General features: G+C 60.2%; 2 protein-coding genes across 2 annotated transcripts; both read left to right on the forward strand.

The window, feature by feature from the left end:
• On the forward strand, nucleotides 1-1,104 carry LOC141977210 (V-set and immunoglobulin domain-containing protein 10-like). The gene is made up of 3 exons (XM_074938577.1): nucleotides 1-257; nucleotides 550-814; nucleotides 967-1,104. The coding sequence occupies exons 1-3, from the start codon at nucleotides 56-58 to the stop codon at nucleotides 1,007-1,009; spliced, it is 510 nt and encodes a 169-aa protein (XP_074794678.1). The 5' UTR covers nucleotides 1-55; the 3' UTR covers nucleotides 1,010-1,104.
• Nucleotides 1,052-6,321, forward strand: LOC141977548 (V-set and immunoglobulin domain-containing protein 10-like; the record flags this gene model as incomplete). Its single annotated transcript, XM_074939067.1, is given in 9 exon segments — nucleotides 1,052-1,250; nucleotides 1,795-2,046; nucleotides 2,605-2,844; nucleotides 3,002-3,168; nucleotides 3,170-3,290; nucleotides 3,562-3,675; nucleotides 4,468-4,529; nucleotides 4,658-4,801; nucleotides 5,099-6,321. Coding segments are annotated over 9 exon segments (1,392 nt in total), but the record flags the coding sequence as incomplete, so codon positions are not given.
• Nucleotides 6,322-12,177: the final 5,856 nt, after the last annotated feature.

Here is a 12,177-nt window from a genome sequence, read left to right on the forward strand (position 1 = left end):
ACTCTCCTACCCCCCGGCCCAGCCGCCCCCTAGAATCGTGTGGCAGAGGAACCAGATGGCGCTGGCGGACGGACACCTGGGTCCCAACGGCTCGGTGGCCGTGGCCCAAGCGTACCAGGGCCGGCTCAGCGTGGACCCCCAAGGGGGGGCGCTCACCATCACCCCCGTGGCCCTCCAGGACACCGGCACCTACACGGTCGAGGTCTTCCCACTGGGGGGCCAGGTGTGGCGGGGAGACGTCCAGGTGGAGGTGTACGGTAAGCGGGGGCGGCCCGGACGCCTGGGTTCTATGCCGAGCCCTGGGAGGGGAATGGGTTTTAGTGTATGGGGGGGGGAGCTCGGAGCCAGGACACCTGGGTTCTCTCCCCCCTCTGGGAGGGGAGCGGGGTCTAGGGGATAGAGAAGAGGGGGGAGGGGCTGGGAGTTAGGACACCTGGGTTCTCTCTCCCCTCTGCGAGGGGAGCGGGGTCTAGTGGATAGAGAAGAGGGGGGAGGGGCTGGGAGGCAGGACACCTGGGTTCTTTCCCCATGCCTGTTTCCTTCCCACAGAGCTGGTCGGGAAGGTCTCTGTGACGCCCCCTTCCCTGGAGGTGACCGAAGGCGCCAGGTCGGCGGTTCTCACCTGCACCCCCATGCGGGGCACCATCACCTGGACCAAGGATGGGCAAAGCCTGGACCAGGACCCCCGGTACTGGGTCTCGGCCGGGACCCTCCAGATCAGCTGGCCCAAGCGGAACGACACCGGCAGCTACGACTGCCACCGTGTCCAACCCCTTCAGCAATGGCACCGGCATCGCCCAGATCCGGGTCTACTGTGAGCGCAGGCTGGACGCCGGGGTAGATGGGCCTGAGCCGGGGGGCGGGCAGGCTGGGCCCCTCTGGGGCGGGGATCCCGGGCTGCCTGGGCCAAGGGGCAGCAGGGGAGACCAGACTCGCTCCCCCGGTTCTGACTCGGTTCCTTCCCAGACGGGCCGGACCCCCCCACGATCCACATCTCGTCGGACCGTGACCCGGAGCCCCAGCACTACGTCCGGGTGAACAGCACGGTGGGGCTCTCCTGCCGGGCCCGTCGGACCCCCCCGCCCAGATCTACTGGAGCCTGGCCGACGCCAGCGACCCCCTGGTCCCGGCCCAGCTGGACCTGACGCTGCCCCGGGTCCAGCTCAGCCAGGCCGGGCCCTACTCCTGCCTCGCCAGCAACCCGCACACCCAGCGCCGGCTCCGCGCCACCGTGACCCTCACCGTCACCCGTGAGTGCCCTGGGCCCTTCCCCTCCAGGACGGGGGCAGGCTGCCTCAGGGGGGCGGGGAATGGGGGACGGGGCCCATCCCCTCCAGGGGGCGCCAGCCCCCATCTGTCCCCAGGACGGGGGCAGGCTGCCTCAGGGGGGCGGGGAATGGGGGACGGGGCCCATCCCCTCCAGGGGGCGCCAGCCCCCATCTGTCCCCAGGGCGGGGGCAGGCTGCCTCAGGGGGGCGGGGAATGGGGGACGGGGCCTTTCCCCTCCAGGGGGCGCCAGGCCCCATCTGTCCCCAGGGCGGGGGCAGGCTGGCTCAGGGGGGCGGGGAATGGGGGACGGGTCCCTTCCCCTCCAGGGGGCGCCAGCTTCCATCTGTCCCCAGGGTGGGGGCAGGCTGGCTCAGGGGGGCGGGGAATGGGGCACGGGGCCTTTCCCCTCCAGGGGGCACCAGGTTCCCAGCCAGCCCCAGGGCAGGAGATTGGCTGGTTCGGGGGCGGGGGAGGGGCTATGGGCTGATCTGTTTCTCTCTCTCTCTCTCCCCCCCGACCCCAGAGATCCCCCCGGTTCCCCCTCCTGCTCCCTGGACTCTGTGGCCAATGGCACGGCCCTTCGCTTCCGCTGCTCCTGGCCGGGGGGCTCCCCGGCTCCCAGCCTCAGTCTGCAGGGGCTGCCGGGGGGTGGGGAGCAGGGCGTCGGCCCCGCCCTCGAGCGAACCCTGAGCTCCCTCCTGCCCACCCTGAGTGGTACCCGGGTCACCTGCCTGGGGAGACACCTCGCCGCCGAGGGGACCTGCAGCATGACTCCTGGTGAGACCCCAGCCCCAACGCCGGGGGGCAGTACCGGCTTCGGCCACTGGGGGCAGCACCGGGCTTGGGCCGGATGGGTAGGGAGCACTGACCCTGACCCTAACTCTAGGGAGGGGCTGGCACCCCCTGGGGGGAGGGGCAGGGGGTCCCTGCCACATGGGCGGGGCGTGGGCCGAGTCGGCAGCGTTGGGGTCCATGGATGGGGGGATGGTAGGAGTGAATGTCCAGTGGGTGGGGCTAGCATCCAGTGGGTGTGGCCTGGAGTGTGAGGGTGGAGCTAAAGTCCAGCGGGTGGGGGGACAGGGCCAGGATACTATGGGCGGGGCTAGCATCCAGATGCTACGGGTGGGGCTAGCATCCAGGGGGAGGGGCCAGGATTCTGTGGGTGGGGTTAGCATCCAGGGGGAGGGGCCAGGATGCTATGGGCGGAGCTAGCTCCAAGGGGGAAGGACCTGGAACGATGGGGCGGAGTTAACGCCTGGCAACTCCACCCAAATCAACCCCGCAACCCTCCCCCTCCCCCCAGAAGCCCCTTCTGGGGTCTCTCTCTCATTCCAGGCCTCCCTGGACCCCGGGGCACCGTCCTGCTGGATCTGCAGTGCCAGGGCACCTACCGGCCTGTGGAGATCACCTGGGCCCGGCTCGGGGAGCCGCTGGGTCCGGGTGGGCGGTACCGGGTCAGCGCCGACGGGGCCCGACTCACCATCAGCAACTTCACGGCCCCGCAGGACCTGGGGGGCTACTCGGTGCGGTGCCAAAACCCACTGGGCTCGCAGGAGAGTAACCTCACGCTGACGGGTGAGAACCCAGGAGTCCTGGCTCCCTACCGCCCTCTGCCACTGCTGTAACTGCTAGACCCCACTCCCTTCCCTGAGCTGCGGATGGAACCCAGGAGTCCTGTCCCCACAGATCAGGGGCACAAGCCCCTCCTTCTAACCCTCCCTCCTCTGTGCAGGTCCCTCCATCTCCGGCTGGAGCCTGGCGCGTGGTTCGGAGCCCGGCTCGGCCCGGCTGAGCTGGGTGGTTGCCGGAGGGCTCCGTGGTCACTGGGTTTTGGATCCAGGTCCAGGGGCCCCCCGGGGGCCGGGCGGCTGGGGAGTGGCAGACGCTGCAGACACTAGGGGGCGCCACTCGCTCCAGCACCGTGGTGGGACTCCAGCCCCAAACCCCCTATTCCTTCCGGCTGCTGCCCCTGCTGGGAGACGAGGCTGGGGAGCCCAGCACCACGCAGACGCTCCCATCAGGTGAGTATGGGGGGGCTGGGAGCCAGGACTCCTGGGTTCTCTCCCTGGCTTTGGGAGGGGAGCGGGATCTAGTGGTTAGAGCAGGGGGGCTGGGAGCCAGGGACTCCTGGGTTCTCTTTCCAGCTCCAGGAGGGGGAGCGGGGTCTAGTGGTAAGAGCGCGGGGGCTGGGAGCCGGGACTCTGGGAGGGGAGTGGGGTCTAGTGGGTTTAGAGCAGGGGTGCTGGAAGCCCGGACTCCTGGGTTCTCTCCCTGTCTCCTCTCTCCCTGCAGCCTCTACCCTGGGCCCCGGCGCCATTGCAGGCATCGTGTTGGGCTCGATCCTGGGCATGATCCTGCTCCTTGCCCTCCTCGTGCTCCTGATCTGGTTCCTCCGGGCGCGATGGGGTGAGTCCGAAGCCAGGGTCCCCCGCCCCCAGAGCATCCCAGGAAGGAGGTCTGGGGGCAGGATACAGTGCTCTCGGCCAATCAGATGCAAGGGTAGAATTGCTACCCTGCTCCTAGCCAATGGGAGGGAGGGCTGGTTTTATCCAATCAAATGCAAAGATTGGAATCACTGCTATGCCCGCGGCCAATCAGAAGAAAAGTGAGGGTGGGGTTGCTTAGATATGTGCTGACCAATCAGATGCAGGGATGGACATTGAGCTGTTTCTAGCCAGTCAGATGCAAGGGGTGAGATTTTTCCCCAGGCTTTGGCCAATCACACAGCAAGGGGGAGTCACTGTTTGTTGGCCAATCAGTTGCAAGGGGGCAGAGTCAATTAGATGTTGTCCAATCACAGCCAAAAGGCAGAATTATTCTCCTGTTCTCAGCCAATCAGATGCCAGGGTGGGCTTAGTGGCCTTCTACTGCCCAATCAGGAAGAAGGGGCCATTGTCATCGGCCAATGAGCATCAGCCATTGTCCAATCCAAATGCACTGGCTCTGGCATTATCCAATTGGAATTTGGGGGGAGACACAGAGCTTTGGGCACCAGCCAGTCGGAATTCACTGTTTCAGTTGGGGTGGGGGAGAGGGGGCTGGTACCGGCCAATCGAAATTCAGGGAGATGGGAAGGGGGGGGGGTGCCTTGGCACCAACCAATGAAAAGAAAGGGAATCAGTCAGTGGTCTTACCACCAGCCAATGAGAATTGAGTGTTCCTGGCACCAGCCAATCGGGCTCCTTTTCTCCATCCTAGGAAAGCAGGAGAAGATGCCCCTGACCCCACCCGGGACCCACCAGCATTACCTTCCCCGTCAGGTGAGAGTGAGGGGGCGGGGCCAGCTGGGGAGCAGGGCCTAGAGCTGGGTTCTGCAGATGATGACTTGCCTGTGCCTCAGTTTCCCCATCCTGAAGCGGGACGCTGACGGCGGGTTGCTCTGTTCCAGTTCCCAAACGGGAGAGAGTCTGACCCTGTCGAGCCCCCAGCACCCCCCTCCGGGGCATCTTTGCGCTGCTCCTGGGGGGATGGCAACCTGTCCTTCATCAGCTACGAGGACCATCTGCGCATCCACGGCCCCCCAGCCTCCGGGGTAAGTGCCCCCCCCTGCAGCATGGCAAAACCTACTGAGTCCCCACCCCACCCCCATTCAACCCTCGCCCATCCCCCCAGCACAGCGCCCCCTGCTGAGCCCCCATCCTGCCCCCTGAAGCACGGCGCCCCCTGCTGAACCCTCGCCCATCCACCCAGCACCCTGTTGTCCCCCCCTTGCAGCACAGCGCCCCCTGCTGTGCCCCCTAGCGCTGCTCGGGGGCATCGGGCAGCCCTGACTACTAGGGGAGAGCCCCCACCCTGCCTGTACGTCTCTCATTGACCTTCCTCTTCCCAGCCCGGGTGTCCTGGAGACGGCAGGGGCCCCGGGCTCCCATCTCTGGCCAGTGGGCAGGGCCCCAGGACAGCGCGCAGCGCCACGCAGGTGTGACTGGCCCAGGAGATCCGGCGTGGGAGCCAGGCGTCCGGGAGAGCCTTATAGGGGCTGAGTGCCAGCAATGAACCCAGGCGTCCGGGAGGCACCTATAGAATGGACTGAGCCTGCATAGGACGAGCCTCCGTGGGCACGGTCTGGGCCCCCTGGAGTGTCCCCTGGCCCTGTGCTGGCCCCCCAACCTCCCCAGAACAGACTATGGGACTAGGAGGGGTCCACCGGCCTCGACTGGGAGAAAGGGACTGGCCTGGAGGGGGCGGGACTTCCTGTCTTTCTTGGTGTGCTTGGGAAGAGGGTGGGACTTCCTGTTTTTGCAAATTATCTCAGGTTATACATAGCTCTGATTAGATCTCTGGAGAGAGAGAGAATTATGACTGTCTGTGCCTGCATCCCCCATCCCCATCCGTACCCCTCTGTGCACTCATCCCTCCATCCGCATCCTTCCTTCCATCTCCATCCACCCGTCCCTCCATCCGCATCCATCCATCTCCATCCTCATCTGTACCCCTCTGTCCACTCATCCCTCCATCCGCATCCTTCCTTCCATCCATCTCCATCCCCATCCTCCCACATCCCTCCCCCCATAACACCCATCCATGCCCCCCCCCCCCAGCTGTGACACCATTGCAGACGCCTGGTTTGGCAGGGGGGGCGGGAGGCTGACGGCGGGAGCTCGTTTCGGCAGCGGGCGGCGCTCTCACAGGGGTTGATCTATTTTGCGCGTAACAGCCATTTATATTTTTAACAACGTGATTTTGGAACTTTTCTTGCCCATCAAGCCCCTCCCTCCGGCGGGTGCGGTGGAGGCTGGTGTCTGTTGACTTCCTAGAGCAGCCTGAATCCACAGGGAAAGACTTGCCACCGGGGCACATTTTCTTTTAAACACGATTAACCTGTGGAACTCCCTCCCACATGATATGAAGGCCAGGAAGAGCCTGAAAGGACAGGAGATGCCCCCTCCTCGGGGTGGGAACGAGCCCTTCTGTGTGTGTTTTCCTAGCTGCAGCCCACACTGACCCCCCCCTCGGCCCCTCCCCACAGGGTCCCCCAAACTCCAGCTCGCTGCACCCCCCTCCCGCATGGACAATCTGTCCCCTCCAGACTGACGGACCCTGGCTTTGAATCATGACCCCAGCGCGGAGGGTCGGGGGCGGGGGGGCAGCCCCCAGACTGGCTGATCCATGGGGCAGAAGGGAGTGTAACAAACCAGGGCAGGATAGAGGGGCTAATTCATTTAACCCCTTGGCTTCAGAGAGAAAGGAGGGGGGACCGACGCCAGAGCAATGCAGTTAGAAGAGATGAAGGGGATAAGAGAGACCCTAAAGTTGGAGCGGGGGGCTGCGGGTTGGGATTGAGGGGCACCAGCAAAGGGGTGGGGGGCAGGACTGGGATATGGGAGCTCTGCACATAGAAACAGGTGCAAACAACCAATAATAGAGCCCCAGAGTCCTGGCTCCCCCCACCCCCCGCCGCCTCCCCCCACCACACTAGACCCCACTCCCCTCCCAGAGCCAGGGATGGAACCCAGGAGTCCTGGGGGTGGGGGGCTGGGCGAAGGGGGGTCTGTGTCCATGCGGTGGGGGGTTCCCATTGTTAGGCCCCGCTGAGTGGCAGTTTCCTGCCAGCTTCTTGTCCCCCCAAACCCGGCCACCGTACTGCCCCCTCCCGCCCCACACATGCTGGCCTCGCCCCCTCCCCCTCCCCCAGCCCCAAGCCAACAGTTCCCAGCATCCTGCAGGGCTCTGCCAGTGCCCCTCACTCCTGACCCACAGCCCCTGCTAGCCCAGCCCTCCGCTCCCCCTGCCCCCCAACTCTGCCGATGCCCCTCACTCCCAACCCGCAGCCCCTGCTAGCCCAGCCCTCTGCTCCCCCTGCCCCCCAACTCTGCTGATGCCCCTCACTCCCGACCCGCAGCCCCCCTGCTCCCCCAGTGCTGGGCTCCCCCTGCCCCCCAACCCTGCCGATGCCCCTCACTCCTGACCCATGGCCCTTGAAGAAGATGGCGGCTCCCTTTCCAGTGGCTGGAAAAGCAAATTCTCTGGCCTGCCGGGCCCGATCCTGCCCCCCTGGGCTCTGCGGCTCGAGGGGAAATAGCAAGATACAGAAATACAGGGTGGGGCAGTGGGGGGGGTCGTCTCAGCTTGTGCACCCACCGGGCCCATGGCATCCCCCATCCTCCACCTCCCTGGGTGCCCCCTCTAGTTCAGGGACCCCTGCCCTATGCTGGGGGGATTCTGTGCCCCCCAGTGCCCGTCCCCATGCCAGGGGCTCCCCCTGATTTTATTCTCCTTCCCCCTCCTTTCTCGCTCCCCTCCTGCTTCCCCACCCCCCTTTGAGTGCCCCTGGGGGCACTCACACAGCCCCTCCCCCACCTCCCCCACCGCCCCCCAGGGCGGAGTGGGTGTTGGGTGTGACCCCCACCCTGGGGCGTGTGACTGTGACACCCAGCCCCCCAATGGACATACCCGCGTCCACCCTTCAGCCATCCTCCCTCTGCCCCCATCCAGCCCGCCCCACCAGCCAGCCCCTCCCCCCACTATCCATCCACCCCCCCCCCAACCATCTATCTCCGTACACACCCCTCCATCCAGCCTCCCCCCTAGGAACAGAAGAACGGCCACACGGGGTCCGACCAAGGGGCCATCCAGCCCAGGGTCCCATCTGCTGACAGTGGCCAGTGCCCGGTGCCCCAGCGGGAGCGACCCGAACAGGGAATCATCCAGTGACCCACCCCCTAGCGCCCATTCCCAGCTGCTGGTAAACTGAGGCTCGGGGCCCCACCCCCACACCAAACACCAGGCCTGCGTTGCTGCTTTTATTGCATTTTATTGGAAAAAGGATTCTTGGGATTTATTTTTTATGGGTTTTTTTTCATGTCGTCCCCCCTCCCCACGGAGTTTTGACAAATGAAATGAAAGGGGGTTTGGATCAAAGGAAAATCAAGCGAGAGACCCCCAGAGAGTCCCTCGCGAGGGGAGCATGGGTGGGGGGGGGAAAGAAATGAGCCGCCCCCCACGGCACCAGACCCCCAGTGGCAATGGAAGACAAAGTGGCTTTTTAGGGGTTTCTTGCAATAAAGTCCCCCCCGCTCTTTTTTTTACAATAGTTTTTTTGTCGTTTTTTCCCATTTGTGTTGCAAACGTTGAGGTACAGAATCGAGCTGCGTGGCCCTGCCCCCCGTGAGCCTCTGGGCTGGGCCTGGCCACCTTTGGGGGCTCTGCTGTGGACCCTGCGGCCTGCCCCAGTCCTTCCCTGCTGCATTCCTCCTTCCGGTCCCTTCTCCGTTCCCTCTCTCCTGGGCTACCCCTCCGCTCCCCCCTTCGCCCATTCCTCCTCCCGGTCCCTTCTCCGTTCCCTCTCTCCTGGACTACCCCTCCGCTCCCTCCTCCGCTCCATTCCTCCTCCCGGTCCCTTTTCCGTTCCCTCTCTCCTGGGCTACCCCTCCGCTCCCTCCTTTGCCCATTCCTCCTCCCGGCCCCTTCTCCGTTCCCTTTCTCCCTGGGCTACCCCTCCGCTCCATTCCTCCTTCCGGTCCCTTCTCTGTTTCCTCTCTCCTGGGCTACCCCTCCGCTCCCTCCTTCACCCATTCCTCCTCCTGGTCTCTTCTCCGTTCCCTCTCTCCCACCACTCCCTCACGTATTCCATTTCTCCTTCCTCCATTCCTTTTTTCACTCCCTGCTGCATTCCCTTCATCCTGCTGCTCACCTTTCTCTCCTCCATTCCTCTTTCTTCCTTCTCCACCTCCCTCCCAGTGCAAGGTGCACCCCAGCTTCGTCAGCCGCCCTCCCACCCTTAACCTGCCCCCCCGGGCCTGAGATTCCAGCAACACCCCAAGGTGGAGAGAACAAGGACTCCCCCATCTAGGTCACCTGCAGCAGCCACTCAGCCCTTCAAAGCTCTTGCCCCCACCCCCATCAGCTACTCTCCCCCGCTTGCCAAAACCAGCCCACCTCCCTGGCTTTGGGAGAAACCAAGTCAGGAGCCAGCCACCGCTTTGCACGAGCTCCAAGCGTACAAACCAAAAAGGGGGTCAAGTGGGTGGTTTCCCCTTCTCTGTGTGTTTTGCACTGTGTTAACGCCTGGCTTGCACAATGCTAATTTCTGTTTCCACAGTCCGCACACCCTGATCACACCGGCTTTGCACAGTGTTGACACCTGTTCATGCATTCGGTACACCATGGTTACACTTGCTTTGCACAATGTTTACACGCTGTTTACACATACTTTACATGAGGTTTACAGATGTCTTGCCCCAGGTTTACACTCAGTTTACATGTGCTTTATGCATGTTTACATACGCTTGGCTGAGAGTTTACACCACATTTACCCGTACTGGTCACGCCGTTTACCTGTGCTTTGAAAACAGGGCGTGACATGTCTTTTGCACAGAATAGACACACTCCCTGCACCAGCCTTGCACAGTTTACCTGTGGCTGACACTTTACACCTGGCTTACATGCAGGTTGCAAAACCTTTACACCCGGTTTTACATGTTCACACATTCTGTGGGTGCCGTTCTACACCTCCTTTACACAGAGTTGACAAGTAGTTTGCACAAAATTACCATTCGGCTTGCACGTACTGTACCCGAAACATACACCATGTTTACGTGTGGCTTACACTTGGTTTACTCATGTTTACATGCTCTTGTGCGTGTGGTTTCAACCCTGTTTATATGATGGTCACAAAGTGTGGACACCCTGTTTCACATGCTTTAGCCAGGGTTTAGGTATGTGTTTTTTTTTTTTTCCCCACTAGCTCCCACGCTGCTTGCATGTGCTTTACACAGCACTTACATTTGGCTTGCATGTAACTGACTCATGCTTTACACAGACTGTACAACTCATTTACACGTATTTGCATCTGCTTTACACTGAATGTACACACGCTTTACAGTGATACTGCATGCCCTGTACATAAGCTGGTATATGCAGAAGTTAGGCCTTGCTCCCCCATTGTTTGCACTTGAGTTACTCAGAGTTTGCACCTTGTTTACATAGGTTTGACCTGTAGTTTACACCTTGTTCACCCCTGATTTACAGACAACTTATGCCATGGTTACACATTGCTTGCACCTCCATTGTGCAGAGTTTGCTCCTTGTTTGCACAGGCTTGACACCTGGTTCCTGGCTGTGAGCACTTCCTGAGTCCCACGTAAATCAAATTCACAACATCCATGTGCTGTAACACCCACCAAACTCTGCGCTCACTCACAACAGGGTGTAAAGACAGTGTAAGCCAGACGGAGTCACTCCACACTCCCACTGAAAGCAGACGCTGGCTCACATGGGTCTATATGAACTAGCACTGACGTACTACATGTGATTTGTCATGTTACATGATACCGTATGGCACATGGTTTGCACAGATGTGCATATTTACTAACTATAGCTGGCACATGTAGCTCACGTGCTTAGCACGTGTTAGTACACATGAGCTCCATCCCTAGGAATCTCCATCCTTAGAATTTTTAAGGCCCGGCTTGACAAAGCCCTGGCTGGGATGATTTAGTCGGGGATCGGTCCTGCTTTGAGCAGGGGGTTGGACTAGATACCTCCTGAGGTCCCTTCCAACCCTGATATTCTATGATTCTATGATCTCTGTGCATGGCTGTGGCTGACATATTGTTTACATGTGATTTCCACACAGTTAACACATGCTTCACTCATGGTTAATGCATGCTTTGCTCATGCTTTACACAGTGGCTTACCCATGATTTGCACGAAGTTTGCACATAGTTTATTTGTGTTTTGCACTGTGTTTACTCATGGTTTGGATATGGCTTACTCATGATTAGCATGTGTCTTGCACATATGGCTTTCAAATGTTCACTCATGAATTACACATGCTTTGCATATGATTTTACACACTGCTCACTCATTGTTTGCAGGTGGTTTACTAGTCTACACGTGATTTACTCATGGTTTACCCACGCTTTACACATTGTTTGCACATGGTTTACTCATAGCATACATGTACTTAGATCTTATTCATTGCTTGCAAGTGCTTTGCATTGTTTACACATGATTTACTCGTAGCTTCCATATGCTTTGCACACTGTTCACTCGTGCTTCACATATGGTTTACTCATTGGTTACATGATTCACTCGTTGCTTACATATGCTTTACAAATTGTTCGTAGACAGTTTGACACTGTTTGCCAGTACGTCAGCCAGCACTTTCATGTGGCTTGCACACGCTTACAAACTAAGCAGCTAGTTTCGCTGTAAACACAAGGTAAACGTGTGTAAAGCAAGTTAACAACCTCGCAAAAATGATATAAATAGTTATTTCATTCATGTAAACTCAATATTAACACCAAGGGCTTTTAGCAACGGAAATAACAAAGGGTCAGAACCCAGGTGCCAGGGAAAGAATTCAGAAGCTGTATTCTGGTCTACACGCTAGTGCCCCAAAGACACAGAAATGTTGCCAAGTTATGTGGAATGACTCCAGATTCCCCCGAGGGGAGCTAAGATCCGAATCCAGCCCTGAGCTCTGAACCATCTTGTAACTTGGGCTTTGATCGTTCCCATACTGTCCTGGGCGGAGGAAGCCATGTTTTGATCCCATAATGCCATGCAAGCAGCACGAGCCTTCAGGCTGGCGACTGAACCCATTTACACACCCGAAGTAGGTTGAAATCTGTTCCCCTGCCTCAGAGAAAGAGCCCCCATTGCCAGGAGCCAGATCTCAGCTCCTCCCAAGTGCAAAGCCTCGGTCACCTACCTGGCTTGAGACAGGCCCGACGGGACGGGACGGAGGAAGGAAGGATGGATGGAGGAGCATGGGGGTGGATGGAGGGGTGGATCTGTGGCTAGAGGGATGGAGGGGTGTGTATGGGGATGGATGGACAGACAGAGGGGTAGATCTATGGATGGACGGATGGATGCAGGGGGTGTATGCAGGTGGATGGATGGAGGGGTATTTGGGGATGGTTGGAGGGGTTTGTGTGGAATGGATAGCGGGGTGTGGGGAGGATG

This window comes from Natator depressus, chromosome 24 (genome assembly GCF_965152275.1).
Source record: "Natator depressus isolate rNatDep1 chromosome 24, rNatDep2.hap1, whole genome shotgun sequence".
Taxonomy (NCBI): domain Eukaryota; kingdom Metazoa; phylum Chordata; order Testudines; family Cheloniidae; genus Natator; species Natator depressus.